Here is an 18535-nt window from a genome sequence, read left to right as displayed (position 1 = left end):
ACTCATTTGTTCTATTCCATTTATGTCCAAACATCTTATAAATGGCTTTACATGTGTACTGATTAATTTTACGACACTTTTACATCTCCCTAACAGTTTATTACTATCCTAATTTAATATTCTACAATAAACCCTTTAATGAATTATATGTACCACTTCAGGACATAGTCGCACTTGTGCTAACAAGCAATAAGTCACATCAAACTTAAAGTATGTACACTTGCTTTGCTTCTTTATTCTGTTCTTTACGTCTCTGATGTACAGTAGTGTTATTAGAGAATAAGATGACCAAAAGGCACAAATTCACAATAAAAGAAAGAAAACAGGAGACAAGTTAACAGGAGTGAGAGTAAAAGAGAGACAGAGAGATTCGTTTGGGATCATGGGCTCATTTGGTTTCCTCATACTCTGAATATAAATCAAGGAATTTTAACAACAGATATATGAGATTGTCTCTTTTAAAATATGATCTCTCACAAGTTTGTACGTTCACACTCTCAGAATAAACCTTCTGCCAACAAACCACATGACATTTTTCAGCCAGTTTTTATTCTTTCCACCCTTGAAACCGTGCAACAAGGTTCCACTTTGACGCCATCTGCTAATAATGTGGATCAATGAACTGACCCAAGCTGCTGTTACATTTGACTTTGTCAGTGAGAGAAGAGAGACTGAGGTACAACAAAGGTACAACAACATTCAGAACAAAAATATATATTTATACACTGTCCTGCCAACGAGGCGTTGTCCACGTGAGAGAATAACGTGAGGACTGGTGATTTCGTTTTGCTTTAAATTTCCTCCGTCGAATACAAACCACAATTCGCCACCACTCTGCTGGAGCATTTCATTACCAAGAACTAAGAATGCTTTTATTTCATAAATACAGCTGACGTTATTCTTAACAGTTTCTTATCAGCACTAAATTTGAGCAACTACACAACTCTACATTTCCTCTCAGCAGGAATCGAGTGAGAACCATCGTGGTCTGTGGACTCAGAGGGTCAAGTGTCAGGAGAGTGTGCTGCAAACCTGGCAGGACAGTCTCATCTATATATATGTGTGTTCATCTACAATAATTTGTTTACTATTTACAAAGCCAGTACATACAGTACATCCACAAATCTCCGTGGTTCAGCTGGTGGCTGCACAGACAAGAGTGAGGCGATGAACAGACAGATGAAGAAGGGTCGCACATCCAGGGCTGATGGGCTCTTCCAAGAGGATGCAAAAAAACAAACAATGGTTTGGAGTTATGGGTTTATAAAATTAATGTAACATGCTGGGGTGTGGGGGGAAAAATGTTCAAAATTATATCAAAAAACAATAAATCTCACTTTTTTTGACTCATTATTTTATTTCAAAATGTTCAAGATCTGTTTAATTTAAAGTTTCACCCTAATTTTATCTGGACTAAGTTAATAATTAGGATAAGTCTGTTTAGAATTATAAGCATTTAACTAATTGCTGGACGTATTAAGAACTTTTAAGTGGTGAAGCCTAATTGAAGGAGCATCTCAAGTTGTCCTTTCTGTTATAGTTGCTACCAAAGACAGATCCTTAGAAAGTTTATAAAATGCTAAAGAACATCGATAAAATGGTTGGGTAATGCATTTTTTAAGGAGAAGTTCAGATCTCTGTTTGGAGAAACAAAGTTTAATGACTAGATAAATGAGCTAGTCCAAAAAGAGTCTTTTAACAACTTCAATTTCAAAGACTTCACAGTGATTCACCAGAACCCTATTTTATAAATTTTAGCATCACAGTTAATTTCTCATAACATAGTTATTTCGGTGAAATTTTATGATACTCCTGCAGCAAGTGCTCCTGGCTGCACTGGAAGTGCTACAGCTGGCTGCTGATGCTGTTTGCACTCGCGATAAAAATCCTTGTCTGTACGACTGATGATGATGTAAAGGTTTATTAAAATATAGTTTGCATGAACCAACATGGATCATTTGAGACTGGAGTTGTTTTAAATCAGCAGTAATCCAAATTTGGTCTTTGCTCCACTTGGACTAATTGTTTGCTCGCCAATCTGGACAGAATTAAACTTTATTTCTCCAAACCAAGGCCAGTCAAAGAGCTATCTGCCACAGGTAAGATAATAACTGTTCATAACATTTACACAGAACCCCACTTCAAAAGATCTGAACTATTGCTTTATATGTCTAATAATTGTGGATGACAAGGCCTTCAACAGGACTGATTTTTCCTCACGATTTAATATTAAGTTAGACTCTAGACAAGTGCAATTTTATGCTGCTGTGATACAAATAGTTGGACCTAAAGTTCCAAAAATAAAAATAAACAAAATTTGTAATTTTATAACTTTATGCTTTTTATTATTTACAAGCTATTCAAAAATATGCGATTGAATATGTGATTTTTTAGCATTTATTATGAGTTTTGTTTTTCAGCAAATTTGGATGGAAGTGTTTGCTTTATTGTTCTCATGTCGATCTGGAGGCAGTTTTTAAAATAGCAATCCAAATTGAATCAGCCACTGGGCCCGTCAGCTTCATGATACTCGCTTTTAGACCTGATCTGTTGCTTGCTCTTCTGTTAAAATAAGTGAAGATGGGTAAAAAAAAAAAAAAACTAACGGAAGATGAGGAAAACAACAGTAACTAATGACAAAAGCAGCCAAACAGACATCACAAAGAAGGAGAAGGACAGTGTCTTCTGTTCCCTGCTTTTTTTTTTTTAACCCAGCTGGCATCAGCTCTCTGCGAAACCACATACCACTAAATATCACTCATATACACTCATTCACACAAATGCATATACCAAAAAAAGTTAAACACGCCTAATACAAATGACAGGCTTCACATGCCAGCAGGAAAAAAAATTTAGCAAAAAACCCCCTCATATAAAGACACAGACATAAAAACAGCATTCAACAGATTACTGATCCAGAGTGCATGTGCTCATAACTATTAGCTCAGACTCTGCTTTCCTAAAACCAATATCACTTTGGGGACAAACTCAAGAATGAGACAGATTTGCAATGGTAAAAGGAGCGACCAACGTGCCATGATAGTTATTGCTATTGCTGGATAAGACCATTTATCCACTGGAGATAACAGCATATGGAAAGTACGTCACCGTCAGACCAAAACAATTAAACAAAACAAAGAGGCAGTCCTTAGTTTATGTATGGCTGTTATAATTGTTTAGTGTAAGTAACCAATTGCAGAGTGAATGACATTTTTTTAGTGTGTATCCATGTTTGCTGTTTCTGTCTGAGTATTTATGCGTTTTGACCCAATGTCCAGTTACTGTGTTGAACCAGTCTGATCAGTCAGATGAAACTGAGGAGCAAGAAATCATAGTTTTCAAAGAAAAATATGGCTCAAAACCTTGACGACCTAACTTTGCTCTAGAAACACACACGGTTGCACAACCAGAAGCGTGCACACACACAAACACACAAAGCAGCAGAAAAGCTAACAAATGTTTTGACATATGAAGGCAGGTACAGGGGAAAAAATTCTCTCTGGTTGGTCAGTAGTACATAGCAGACTATTGTATACTGTATATAAATATACATGTCTATATATATCTATATATATATATATAGATATATATAGATACATACATATACGTATCACTGGGATATTTGAATTAGAAATGTCCTAAATTGCAGAGATAATGAAAATGTCTTCATCAGTGTCTGTAGTTTTGAGTGATTCTGAGAGAGAAAGGGGAGAGTGATTGATGAGATCTATGATGCTGCTACTGGAGGAGTCAAGAGTACTTAATGGGGACATTAGATGTATAAAAAAATAAAAGGACAGATGGGATTCAAAGAAGGATGGGGTGGCGTGGAGGAGATCAGCTGAAAACTGGGTGTGTACTGGGTCCGGTTCCCTGCAAACCGGACTGTACTGCAGGAGGTGGGGTTCGGACCGGCCGGTCAGATGTGTCAGTTGAGACAAAAGGAAGAGTGAATCCGCTGGTTTCTGGGCATTCTGGTTAGAGGAACAAAAGAGAGACAAAGACACATAAGAGGAACTATAGATGCCACTTCCTCTTTCCACTACCCACAGTAAATCCCCCCCCCCCCGTAGGAGTTCTGCTCACTTGATGAGCAGCAGCATTCACGTCCAACACAACCTCAGTCTTCTAGAGCCACCATCCCTTTCACCGGGTCCTTCACTCTCATCTGAGACACACAAGAAAGAAGACGTACAAGCTTTTAGACTAAATTATTTGAGTAAAACTGAATAACTTTGATGGAAAAGTTTAAACCCACTGAAAGATACATACAGCTGACGTGTCTTTTGTCCTACCTCATCTAGCTCCTTACGTGTCTCCTCCTCCATGCGACGAATGTCGTCCATGTTCAATTCGATCCACTTATCGATCCAGCAGAACAGCTGGCGGTGGAAATTAGTGAACAAGCGCTTCTCTTGCTGTCAGACAACAAAGCAGAGTTTAAAAAAAAAAGATCATGTTGAGCATAAAGGAACTACTCTTACTTGTTTTACCTTGTCTTTTTTTTTGTTTTTTCCTTATTTATCCTCTACAACTGTCAGCATGTACTGTGTATGATACATGCACAACTGATCTTAAAACACGCCCGACTAAAACAAAACACACTTCCTGACTTGCTCATCATCGTGTCAAACAGAAGCAGAGTTCAACTTATATCTGGACGTCACGACAATGAAGTGAAAGTCAGTCAACGAACCTTTTGAATGAAGTTCTCCACTTTATTTTGCAGACCCCACCACTTGAATTTGACAGTGACCAGTTTGTAGGCACACATGTGTGGGCAGTCTTTCTTGTTAGGAAGTTCCTTCTGCATGAACACAAACACATACAACTACACGTTTTTATGCTTAACGAAGGGTTGTCTATTATTAAACACATAGTCATGTTTAATTATTAATCAGCTACAATTACAGCCGTAGATACAAGTTATACAAATATTACCTACAACATAACAAATAGTTACATTATATCTTTGAATATATTTTGTGTTTTCCAACTTGATAGCTGTCAAACTTGCAGGGAAAAATGGAACGACTGATTTTAAAATCTGCTTATAGGGTTCTTTATTGGCCTAAAAGTGTCAATAAAGTATTAACTCCCTCAAGGACTACTAAACAAACGTGAAAAAAGGCAGATTAGGTCAGTATCACTATTTGTCCAGGGAAAATAGATAGCTGCTAAGCAACAAGAGTCACTTGATGATGCTTTTCATTTAGTAAGCCAATAAAAAGTGGTAGATGTGTTTATTTTGTTGTTTACAGCTGCTTAAAACAAAAAAAAAACAAAACAAAATGTTTAGTAAGTTTTAACTCAAAAGAACACTGCAATAACTGAAAGGGTCGCTTTCACTTATATCAATTACATATTTATTGTCACAAAGTCATGACATTTATTGGTGCGCAGTGGACACATTTTAGCCCTCGGGTATCAGCGCATCAAAGGAATCTAAAAGTGAATAATCACCAGCTGTTTTACATCTTCTAAACACCAAGTACAAAAAAAAACAGTCACAACAGCAACAACACACCCCTATAATAAAAAAGTCCATACAGATATATGTACATTCATTGTTATGTTATGAATAAATGTGTAGTAATAAGAAAAGTAGAATTAAAAGTCTGAATACAAATATTATATTATATCTTAAGTTGTTATTATGGCAAATGAAATTTATAGCCTAAATCTCATCAATAAGAAATGTAAAAACATAACATTCTTATTTTTCAGCCTACTATAATGAATGCAGCATATTTGTTCATAAGGGTAAATACTTTGAGAGGAAATAGTCCAGGAAGTTAAATCTAATTCTTGTCCTCTCTGGTCCTCAAAGGCTAAACATCACAGGACTGAAATACATCTATTTTATTTTTGCAAAATAAATTGTTTCACAGATAATTGTAGTTATTTATTTCTTAAGCAAAAGAGAAATTCACAGCAAAACTTTATACCTTCCAGTCTGGTCCTAGAGGACCTCGTCCTGTCTTCACCGACTTGTACCTACAAGGATCCTCCTCTGGCTTGTAGTCCTGATGAGTAAAAAGACAAAAACAAACATCTTTACCGCGACACACAAAGGCTGCCTTCCTCGTCTCAGCATGGACTTTATGCTGACATACTCACCTTTGGCTCCACCTGGGTTCGGTCAGCAATATCAATATAGACTACATCCACCTTCTTCCAGGTTTCTGCATCTAAACCATGTACCTGAAACAGAACCACAGAAATTTTAGGCTTTTTGGCATCTTACCAAGCTCAAAACATACATGTAAGATGTGTTTCTTTGGGAGTTAGAGGCAGCCTGACGGTGTATTAGGAGACAGCATATTAGGGGGAAATGAATGAATGCATATTGCTCGTCGCTTTGCACTCCAAAGTTTGAAACAAAGATCTTGTGTGATCTGTTAGTGCTCTGTTACAGCCATTTTCACGTTTGCTAAGGTCAATTAGCTGTCCGACACAATGGGCAGAACTTTGAACATATTTTATAAGTGGTGAGAAACTTGTAAATAACTCATGAAAGAATAAAGTGATGTTTAAACCAAGCACACCATTGTTTTTCTTGTGAAATTCCCAACAAGTTTGATGTGTCACATGACCCTCTTCCCATTGAAAAAACAAAAGTTGGATCCAAAATGGCCAACTTGAAAATGGCTACCATGGTCACCACCCATCTTGAAAAATTTACCCCCTCCCATCCTCCCACATACTAATGTGTTACAAACAGGAAGTTAATATCACCAACCATTCCTTTTATATTAAGGTGTATCCATAGAAATGGCCCACTCTGTACATCCAGTGATGAGAGTTTCATTACAATCTGTCATTTGGGTCATGAGATATTTTGCTAACAGACAGACACAGGCAATTACATTATCATCTACCTGTCATGGCAGCGGGTGATAACACTGACAACCAACAAAAATAATGTTAATATATAAATATCAAGCGGTGTTCAGACAAACATGCTATTGGCTCCACAGCTTGTGGTCTAATTCACTAACATTTTCTTGGTGTCCCATGTCAGGTTTGTGCCATGTCTCAATCTTGATCAGGAAGTTATCTTTCATATACTCGTTCTGTAGAGACAAGAGAAATTCAACAGAAAAAAAAACATGTAAAAAGCCATAAAAGGTGTAACTGTAATGGTCCTGTTCTCGTTATGTCACACACACACACACACACACACACACACACACACACACACACACACACACACACATACACCACACACAGCCATGGTGTCTAACCATCCCTGCTGCTGTGACACTGAAAACGATCACGTTTCTCTCTCAGCTTTCAGGTTGAGGTGCCTCCTCCGTGCGCTCCAAAGTTTAGCGTATCCATTGTGTTGATGTCTAAATTCTTTTCAAGCAAATATAAACAAAGGAAATACTCACTGTGATAACTGCAGCAGCAGATGAAGGAAACAAGCAGGACCAAACAGGGAGAAAAGAGAGAATTACACAATCAATGCAACTGAAGCACATTTAAGAAACATACTAGCTGGTAGAAAACTGGGTAGATTTTAAAATGCCAGGAGAACATTTTTTTGTCACTAAGAATTGTGTATTCAGACTCAGTTTGTGCCTCTGAATGTGTTTGCATGACAGATGGCTGCCTGGCAGCTGGCAGAGTGTACGAGCGTGTGATCTTAGCCTGAAAGGCTCAAATGATTGCACGGCTCTTCTGACTGGACATTTACTAAATTATTCAGCTACTCTTGGAAGGTGACAGAGATCCAAAGGCACAAAGAGAGAAGACATAGGAGAAGACGTATCCAGAGCACAGCAACATCTTTGACCCAAAGTCACTGAGTCCCTCATACTCGCACTTTTAATGCATCAATATGTGCAAAACTATGTAGAGAACTATTATTTCTTTTATTTGACAAACTTCCAGCAGACTACTTAAATCAACGAGTGTGAAAATGTATTTTTGTTACCCACTGAAATGGATCATTCTCATCAGGGACTAAAAATCAGCACAACTCTAACCCATCACAAGTCTTAATGTTAAAATAGCTTCAAATTTAGACAAACTGACATTGAGTGAGTAATACCAAAAAACTCGTGTACATCTTTTTGTTTTCCACTCTAAGTTTTGTGTGTGTAACCATACCTGTACGACAGTATGGGTATGCGTTCCAGGCTTTCTCGTGGATGTTGAGGGCTGAAGATGGAGCCAACATTCTGACGAATGACGGCACTTTACTGCAGGGCAAAGACAGAGCAAATTAAGATAAAAGTGCTGATCTCACTAAACGATAATCAGGAGATACAAAACACAAAGCAAGAATGTTAACGTTAGGCTAACGGTGCAAACTGTGTTAATGTATAAACGTAAAAAAGAGAAGGAATGCAAATTGCGTGACAGGAATGACTCTCAGTTACTGTCACACCAAATCAGTTAGACATTTTTGGGTTTGCTAAGGTCATTTAAGATGTAGAGGCCATCTTAAATTAGGTTAACTGCAAACTTTAATAAATTGTAAATGCACAGTACCTGATCACCTTCTTGAGAATGTTTGTCATGTTTCCAAAATATGTAATTGAAACTCTCATGCAAAAATATTTGCATGATCTCATGTGCAATTGCACATAACATTATTTTCAAGATTTGACCAAAGCGGCTAAAACATCTTCCATTTCTGAAGAAAAGATATTCTTAGTTTAAAACTGGCACGAAAGGCAGCGGACGACATGCATTTCTTCAAGAAATGCGAAGGCTTTTCAACGTTTTTGTATTTGCTTGTCTTGTATTTGCACTGCATTAAAAGTCTCTTATTAGCAGCTATAATAGTAAATTTCATCTAAAAGCATCAAAGCACATTGGGTACAGATTCATGTAGCTTCCAGCAAGGCTGTTTGATTTTAACTACAGGTTTGTTTTCAGGTCCTGAGTCAATAATGCGGTAACTGTAAAACAGTGGAAAAAATGTAAAAATGAATATAAAGTGAGTACGAAAGGCTTTAAGGAAGAAAATTAATTCTTGTCGAGTTAACGTTCTATGACCTAATGCACATTTCTTATATGTGCATTAGGATACAGACGCTTACCTCTGCAAATGGTAAATTTTGTGTGTGTACTGCCCCTTCTCGCCGTCTTTCTCATAGGGTTCATTCTTTAGCACCTCCACCCCTTCACCTCCGCCCGTCTCATTCTTACTGGCTTCAGCCACAGAGTACAGCTGGCCAACCTGGTACTGAAAAACACAGAGCAATACGAAGAAGTATTTTAAAAGAAGGCATATCCTCAGTAATGCATGTTGAGGTTACCAAATATTTAAATACTTCATAGTAACTCATACAGGTTTTTTTGTCTGTGCTTTACTGACTTCAGTATCACATTTTAGACCATCTTTATGGCTCATTTCTTCATACTCATCACGATCCTTTGCAGTTTTTATTCATCACGTGTTGAAGTAAGCTAGGGTTCTCACTTCCCACTCTCCATTTCATTTTCCATCTTCCTCATCAAGTCCATTGTACATGGAACTGTTTAAACACAGGACAATAGCTCCTTTCATTTCTTAATAACCTCTAATCCATATTACGACCTCTGCACAAAGCTGGATCAGAACACTCTTACAACACAACAAACACAGAATGAGTCAACAGAGGCTGAATTATGCAACTGTTTTTAAAAGAAAACACATTAGAATTATGCTTCATTTGGCAATACTTTAGAAATCAGACTATGAAAGTGTGAACAATTTCAAGTCCATTAAGACATTATGATCATCTTTTTGAAGAAGAGTTTCTATAACGGCCCTGACCTACTAAGACAATGGATTGATTCATTCATTCATTAAATGACTGATTGATTGAATCATTTTGATTAGACTGATTGTTTCATTCTGATGCTGCGGTTCCTGAGGTCAACTATACGCGCTTCATCCAAAAATCAATAAGGATCCAAACTAAAAACCGTATGCAGTTGTGTTCATTTATTTTTGGCACAATTTTCTTTGACGAGCCTGTCAACGCACACATTGGTTTGAGACCGCAGTTTTGTAAGAGGAAATGACAGAATTTTTCCTGAATGCAGGATTTTAGTTCCTCAACACTCTGCGTTTGTCTGATTCTCCTCTCCACATTTTTACTAAGATGTAGACGTGGACTGCAGCAGAGCAGCCAACCACACACACTTTGTGTCTACAAAGGTGACGCTGTTCCGTGGGTATCCGGGTTAAAACGAAAGTAGTAAATTTGTTGTCTTTTAAGTTAGAAGCTGAATCATACTTGTTTCTCTAGTACGCCGTACGGACGCTTGCTGGAAACTGGAAAAGCCAAGTGAAGGGCTCAAACTCATTGCTGTGTTCCTTAAATCCTTGTTTCTGCTGTGAAACAGGATGAGGCAGGGTGTATTAATCTGCTGAAAATGCCCCTGCTGTCAGAAACTGAAGGTTTGGTTTGTACTCGTTTAGCAGAAAGGTTTCAATTGTTTCAAATACTGAATCTGGACCAGAGGTTTCCACAAAGCATGACAACAACCTCACTGGCTTGCCTTCATCCCATACTGCATTCTTGTTCAGAGTCTTCCTCGAATAAGCATCATACAATTCATCCAACCTGCCTACCTGTTGCTCTTTAGTCAATCTTTGACACTCCTGTGCATTTTGTAGGCACTTTTGATCCTGGACATTATTCACCATCACCACTCTGTAGCTACATAGACCTATACCTATGTGTTCTAACACATTTCAACTGAAATAAAGATGATTTTTTTTTTTTTTTTTTACAGAATTATAAGTCAGAAAGACAACATGGTTGAGCTTTGGTTGCTCAGTTGCATCAATGAGCCTTGACTGCCTACAGATGATTCCACTAGTTCATATGTTTTCAACATCTTTTTTTCGTCTTTGATATGTCCTCCTGACCACAAACCAGGAGCATATCATTGCTTTTGTGCTAATCTCAGAAAAGATTTTAAGTTACAAGAAATTATCTTAATAATTTAATAATGAGCTATGTCAAATCATTTTTTTAAAGATTTACCTATGTATTGGGACATTGGATAAGTTTTGTAGACATCCACACACTGTATGTGCATCCACATTCATCAGTTAAAACGGCATAGTTCTGATTTATGGACATCCTGGACAGAAAAGTTATCCACTGATCATTTTTTAAATAAGTGTCCTAAAGTAATGCGTATTCGTAAGGAAAAAGAACTGTGATGTTAGATTTTTTTAGGTTGCAAGAAGTATAAGCTGGAGACTGTTCTGAATTTGCTGTGAAAACTCTAAATATCTAAATTAATGGGCTGCAGGAGAAGCAAGGCCTCAAGAGTAACAGATAAGTAATTTGACATTGCCCTGTGGGGTCAGTCTATGTTCATTTAGGACAGAATGTTTCATTCTCACGCACAGAGAAAAAAAAAAGCTTCGATAAAATATTTCTCTCAAAAGTAAGAGGTTTAGACAGGAGATTTAATTCCTGATGCATTTTTTTCAAGATGTTTCATCATTTAGATTTCATGAGCCAAACAATTTCTCATCAAATCAATTTTTTAAAAGTCAAATGAGATTAAACTGAAATGTGGACAACAACTAAAAGAATCAAAATAAGATCACAATTATGCCAGACTAAATCAAGTATTAGAGTGGCTGCAAAGATCCATCGATCTTATTTAGTGGCAAATAATAAATGACTGGGAAGTGTCTGGAGAGATATGATGCAAGGATTCTGTCCTTGCATCACAGAAAATGATGGAGTATGTTCCTTAGAGTCCCTCAGAATATCTTGAACAAACTTTAGTCAAACAACACACTTTTATGATAAACTGGATGAGAGAGAAACACTTCCCACATCTGATCTCTCAGAGGAAACCTGCCTCATTATGCAGGAAAAAGTAATGGATGATACAAAATGAGACCTTGGTACAAATTTCAATGCAACACCCATACACCAACTCTTTATTTTCTTGGTTTTATACCAGATATTTTCAGTCAAAAGAACTGCTGTGTGCAGGTGAAGGTTACTGAGAACAAATCTATTATCATCTGGCTTCGCTCATTCAGCTTGAAAACATCCTCTGACATCATCTAAACTTGTCACTTGTTGCTTTGTGTTTGAAGCCTCCATTGTTAGGATGTTTTCAGTTCTCGGATCTGGAAGCCCTGTGAGATGTGGCGTTGACGTGGCAGCACGTCAGCACTCGCCGATGCTTCCCACTCGGACTGCAGCGAGCGTCAGAGAAGACCAAGTGGTCTGAATGTTCGCTTTGTCGTTATTTAAACAACCTAAATCAAACGTCTCAAAAGTAAACTACCGTGCCGGCAATACTGTAACAACCCATAGGTTTAAAGCCAAGTATGGAGTAAGTGAACATGTGATGTCATGGAAGTAGTTTCAGATTTCTCATTTAGGATGCAGGCCTCCACAGAGCAGCAAACTGCGGAGGTAATAAGACACAGACAGAAGTGCTGTTCCATGCTCTGAAGGTGATCACAGCCGGGTTTTCTAGACTTATAATGGACAGTTTATCTGAAATAATTGCATACTTTGTCAGCAAATGCTAATACATCAAAAAGACCAAAGGCTGACCAGAGAAAGAGCAGCTTTAACGATGGAGGGCAGTTGGCTTCTTAATGAAAATGATGTGAACCATAAGGAAAAGAAACGTAGAGGAAAAAGAAAAACTTTAAAGGCTTATAACACAGAAACGACTGCCTTGAACTAACATTCACACCCTGAAAGGAACAGAGGAAACACTTACCTCTTCCACAGAGATCGGAAGAATCACTCGACTGGAAGAGAAGGGAAATAAAAAGCAAAGTTACTCAAAAAATAAAATCAAAACTGTAACTTCTGAGTTTATCATTCGTTTATGTTTTTGACACCAAGTGACTAAGACATTCAGGTCAGTGTGGTTCTGATTAGACAACATACAATAACTGAACCAATTTTCAATCAGCCAAAACTCAGAATGTCTTTTTGGGTTAGATACTTTTGTGTTTATTTGGTTTCACTGCAATGGCTTTTGTCATGCTTCCATTTGGTCATAAAAGCCTCTCTGTATGAACAAGATTAGTTTGGAGTCATGCTGGCTGAAAATGTGACACGTCTTAAAGACATCTTTACGCATTCAGCTCAGTACTCACAACCTGAGAGTCAGTTTTCTTATGTCCATCGTTTTTCTAAGACATTTTTGCTGATAAGTTAGAATTGTAAAACAAAAAGTTGATTCCAACTGCATTGCCTTTCTTTATTAATTAATGATCATTTGACATGACAGGTTATCAAAAATTAAAATTAAAAAAATATAATCAGTGATGGGTTCAAAACAAAATAAGATACCGAGTACACAAATCAGATGTGTGCCTTGTGGAAGAAACATTAAGATTTTATCTCAGTAAAACAAGAGAGCAGCCAAAGTAAAACATGCCACCGAATGTTTAAAGATAATTTGCTCTGATTTAGGTAAAATATTTTGCACATATGTAGTAAAAGTTAAACAGACGGTTTTATGAATGTTTTAATTTCATTTTAATAATAGGTCATGTGACACATACAGATTTTAGAACTGAAATTAACCTAAATAAAACTGTATTTTATAGTTTATGAGCTTTTGCTGTTTTGTCTTTTACTATATTTTTTTTCATGCTGTCTCTCTCCATCACCATTATGTTTACATAAAAACATTATAGGAATGCTACTGACTGACAAGTTGCACATTTTTAACAACTCTATGACCTTTTTCTTAACAAAAAATTGCTTTTTACCTAAAATAAGGACTAATTTGTTTTGTATGCCCAGTTGACTAAGTGGCAACAGATGCAAAGAAACTACAATTAAAAAAAGAAAAAAAATATTGTAGATCATACTACACTGCAAACATGGTACACTGTTTGCTCCTTGTGTTTCCTGGTTGAGTTACAGGCAGTCTTAGAGCAAATATTTTGAAAATCATAAATCAGATTAAAGTGTTTCTATTTCTTATACCAATAACAAGAATTTACTGCTTCAATTTTTCACATGGGGAACACTGGCAATATCCCTCACTGCCAGAAGAACTTACATCCCAGTGGCAATTTATTGCCAGTAGTAAAGCAACATTTTCAGCAACACCAAAACTGAACCTAAATTATACTGTAATTGTCCTACTATTCCTAAATTGTTGCCACATCAATTGCAAAAACCAATAGTCAAATCATAAACAACCCCACAAGTAATTGCTATTGACAAAAAAAAAAAAAAAATTAAAAAAAGGATAAACATCATAAAGCATCTCCAATCCATTCTGTTTTGGCTTCAATGTCTGGGATTCATTTTAATGTCTGGTTAATAATACATGTCTGCGGTAATTGCCTTACTTCTGCAGCCATGGCTCATAGGAGTTATAAAGTACTCTTCTAGCTTCCTCTACCTACTAGCTATGCTAATGCTAGAGTGCACGTAAACAGGAATAACAAGTGAAGACTTGGTTTCTGGTGTGTCGTTTTCATTTCTGCCCTCTATAACAGTGCTACAGCTAACAGTGTTTTTATTAGCATTTCTGCTTACGAAAAAATAAGGCTTTTCTTTTTCCACTGTTTGTGTAAAATTACTGCTGAGTTAAGCTGCAATATCCTTCCATCACCACAATAGGGTACCAACCATGGCAGCAGCCCCACATTCCGCACTAATGGTCTCCCTGATAAAACTGTTGCATTAACATCAGGATTTGTTGCTGGATAATCATCTGAGGTAAGCTAACAATCCACAAGTACCTTGGTACCTACGGTTGCTTTCGCAACATAAACCCATTCTTACAGTTTAAAGCGAACTAGAATTAAGCAGATAAGAATTTAAATGCTAGAACAGGATATTTTTTTCATTTGGTTACAACAGCAAACAAAGTGAAAAGCTTTTTAACGGCAACAGCCACAAATTTGAAATTTAATTGTTATAGCTCAGCCACAGTATACCTTAGTGATCTGCACATGCACACAACAAAACTGACAACGCTCACATGTACATGTGTGCAAATCCACACACCACATCTGGGCTCTTTAGTCTAATTCATAATGTTCTGGCTTAAACGCACTGCACTACTTCCGTCCTCTGACCCCCGTACATCTCGTACAGCCTAATGCACATGCACACTATGCAGCTTTTGTTGATTGTTTTGGGAGCATGTGAAGTATGCCCAAATTCCCATAATCCTGTATTCCACCTGCCGCTGAATGTAATCTGGGTCTCATGCGGCCAGACACTGAATGGGAGACCATATGCTGCAGCAGTCAAAAACTGTGCGCGCTGGTTGGCTGTTCTTTCTGAAACGCGGTGCTTCCTGAACAGTGTTTTTAAAATATCCGTTCTGACAACAAAGTAACTGAGTTTAATCTGAAAAACAAGAAGTGAGGTCTTGATTCTTCTCTTTGCAAGTCTGAAGATCTGAAGGTCTAAAAGGGAAGATCAGATGTCTTCCTGTGGCTTTAGGAAACAAACACCCCTCCTGCATTCTTCACTTTATCTATATTTTCATTCTATTTCCTCTTTTTACCTGCTTTAAGTCAATTTTCCTCTGTAATGATGTTGCCATGCAAATATCAGAGGTTGTGGGAGTGAAGAAGCTTGAAGGGATTCAGGTCAGCGGTTCAGGTGACCATCACAGAGACAAAACCAGCACTTGTCCGCACTTCAGCAAGACGTGGATCAATTCTCTGTCTCCTGACCTCCATGATAGTTGGGTGTGTTTGTACAAGCGTCTTCTTGTTGTGCCCGTGTGTTGACACTGAGCCCAGCCTTTAATCATGACCGATTGAATTAATTTCCAGGCTGACTGCTGAGGCCCGGACGCTCCATAATCACCTCAGATCTTTGGCCATGCCATCACTCTGATCCTCAACACTTATTGATTGGATGTGCGTGATGAGACATCAAGACGGTAATTGTAAGTGAGACCTTTTTTTTTTTTTAAGCTTACTCGTTAGAAATGATCAACAGCTGATCTGCATACTACATTCACAGCTCTGTCCTTACCAAAGCTGCAATAAAATGAAATAATAAAAAAAAGGTAAAATATATTTTTAATTGAAGACCTAGTATTCCGTGAAGCAATGCACATCGCTCGCCGCCTTTCATGCCAGAGTTTGAAACTAAAATCATCTTATGTTGACAAACGACGGCATTGTAGCTGTTTCGGTCAAGCCTTGAAAATAATGTTAGGCCTGCTCTCAAGAGGATGTGCTGTGAATGACTCTCAGCTACTACCACATCAAATTTTGGCTCAATATCTGTAACGCTGACTGACTTATAGGCACTTTTATGTAGGCTAATGTCAATTAGCTGTGGCAAACATCCTGAGCTGGACTGACTTTTAAAGATAATCAATTATAGATGTGCAACCAATGATTGCTTATTGAAAGTTTTATTAAAATACATCAAGCGGTTCATGAAATATTTTGCTAACAGACAAACAGCACTGACTCCAACAGTTGATGCTAAAGCTTTAGAGCGAAGATCTTTCACAATGAGTTAATGGCAGAACTTTAAGCTAAGATCTTAGGCGATCTCTTAGAGCTCTGAATATGAGTTGTTGATGAGTCTCAGCTACTACCACGCCTACTTTTAGCTCAGTATCTGTAAAACTGACCGAGTTATAACCATTTTTGTGCTTTTAAAGGTCGGTTGGCTGCGGTGATCGCGTCGAATCGGGTTGACTCCGAACGGTAACCAGTAGTAGACGCACATCCAATTATTGCTTTCTGAAAGCTTCATTAGAACTCATCCAGTGGTCCAGGACATATTGTCGGCCTTCGCCTTTTGGTGGCGGGCGATAATAAAACCAAGAGGAAGATAAATGTTTCCTTCCAGTGCGTCACATCAGGATCTAAACGATAGCACTACAGACTGGGAACATTTGGCTTCCTGATGCAAAATGAACTTGATGTACTTTTCCCTCAAATCCTGCAAATTCAAGAAAACACTTGTTCGGAGCTCGTGATTGGGTCTTCCGAGTTCAGTCCTGATTCACCTGCCTGCCTTCCTTCCGCCCGGCCTTTACTGGCACCTGATTGGCTGAAGGGCCTCAGACTGTTCTCCGCACAGAACACTGAGGCCTTTAAAAAAAAAAGAACAAGATGTTAAAAACGATGAAGCTATAACCCTCCCCTTCCACGAGCACAAATTAATACCTCACGTAGTCTCCTTTGAGCCCTGAATGTCACCGGTGGATCAAAAACAACAACAACAACAACAACAACAACAACAACAACAACAACAACAACAACAATAATAATAATAATAATAATAATAATAATAATAATAATATTAATAAAAACGCCTCTCTCTGTCTGCCCTCCTCATCAGCTCTGAGCATCCCTCACCCGCCTCACGCCCCGGGGCCACATCTCACACCTCTCCTTCCCCATTCCTCCGGAGCCGAACGCTGGAATGTTGCGTCGCTCCTTTCACCTTCACCGGAGCGCATCAATAACACGGCGCGGCGCATAGACGTGCCAGCCATTTCTGCCTCAGCACCACCGCTCCTCAAGAGCATCCGTCATTTTAGCAGCACGGCAAAGACATTTAGAGAGCGAGCGAGCGGGAGAGAGAGAAGCAAGTTGAAGGCTTGTGATGTGAAGGGCAAAGCTGGCCACCGGCTGCCGGTGGAGCTGCAGCCGCATTTATCTGCGATCCTAATTGAAGCCGCCACTTCTGCACGCCGAGCAGAGAAAAGAACACCTACTAAGGGCATAAAGTCTGCTGGATGTCCTCACTTTTCTAATTCCCTGCTGGCTACAATGTCAGCGCTGCGAAACCGCATCACACACACGCACACACATACTTACTATTCCTTTATGAGCATTTTTTTGGTCATATATATATATTGGCGCTGCAGAGGACCTATGTATCCCGGAGAGGAACAGCTCCAAAAAACCGGCTCCAGAAACGGGCTCGAGTCCTCCCCTCCGCTTATTTTTCTCCGCTCGATTCTCTCCCACCTCTCTCCCCCACTTGCGCTCTCTATGTCATTCTCCCTCCACGGCCGCTTATTTTCTTGAAATTCACTTCCTGATCGGAGCCGCGGCGCGGCGTTGCTGCTGCGCGCACAGAGGAGGCCCGCGGAGAGGAGGAGGAGGAGAAGGAGGAAGAGGAGGAGGAACAGAGGAAAGGAGACGCGCTCACCCTGAAAAAAAAGGGGTGAGGAGTCAGCGCTGCGGGTTGCTGAATACAGAAATGGACCGAACCAAACCAAAACTTGGTAGACATTTTAAAGCTCCTCATGGCAAACTATGAAATCAAACATTAAAAAAGGTGATCTTGAACCGCATCAAATGGTGTAGTTTAAAAGAGTTTACTCCAGAAGTTTTCCAGATATGTTGATATTCAATTCTGAAATGCAGGTACGCACTCAATGTAGACAACACGTGTTTATCTGCATACTTTACTGAGCAAATCTGAGCATATTTACGTACCATTACATCAAAATCGTCAAACTTCTCCATCCCAAACGGCTCTTCCATTAAGTCTATTTTCAGTCGCTTCGGCTTTTTCTGTAAGTAAACAACTGCACGGGGTAGTTGGCTGCTGTTTACAAAATGTGC

The 18535-nt window shown here is 38.5% G+C and overlaps 1 protein-coding gene across 1 annotated transcript; it reads right to left on the bottom strand.

Annotated features, from left to right (window-relative positions):
• Positions 1 to 210: 210 nt before the first annotated feature.
• pitpnab (phosphatidylinositol transfer protein, alpha b) lies at positions 211 to 18050 on the bottom strand. The gene is made up of 12 exons (XM_017418185.2): positions 17780 to 18050; positions 12721 to 12751; positions 9057 to 9202; positions 8119 to 8210; positions 7398 to 7405; positions 7002 to 7076; positions 6121 to 6204; positions 5949 to 6026; positions 4697 to 4807; positions 4296 to 4418; positions 4087 to 4168; positions 211 to 3974 (listed from the first exon to the last, which is right to left on the bottom strand). Exons 1-11 carry the CDS (start codon positions 17806 to 17808, stop codon positions 4121 to 4123), a joined length of 825 nt encoding a protein of 274 aa, XP_017273674.1. The 5' UTR covers positions 17809 to 18050; the 3' UTR covers positions 211 to 3974; positions 4087 to 4120.
• Between the last annotated feature and the right edge of the window lie 485 nt (positions 18051 to 18535).

Source organism: Kryptolebias marmoratus, linkage group LG13, assembly GCF_001649575.2.
Source record: "Kryptolebias marmoratus isolate JLee-2015 linkage group LG13, ASM164957v2, whole genome shotgun sequence".
NCBI lineage: Eukaryota > Metazoa > Chordata > Actinopteri > Cyprinodontiformes > Rivulidae > Kryptolebias > Kryptolebias marmoratus.
Note: the sequence above shows the minus strand (reverse complement) of the source record. Positions and strands in the feature narration are given on the sequence as shown.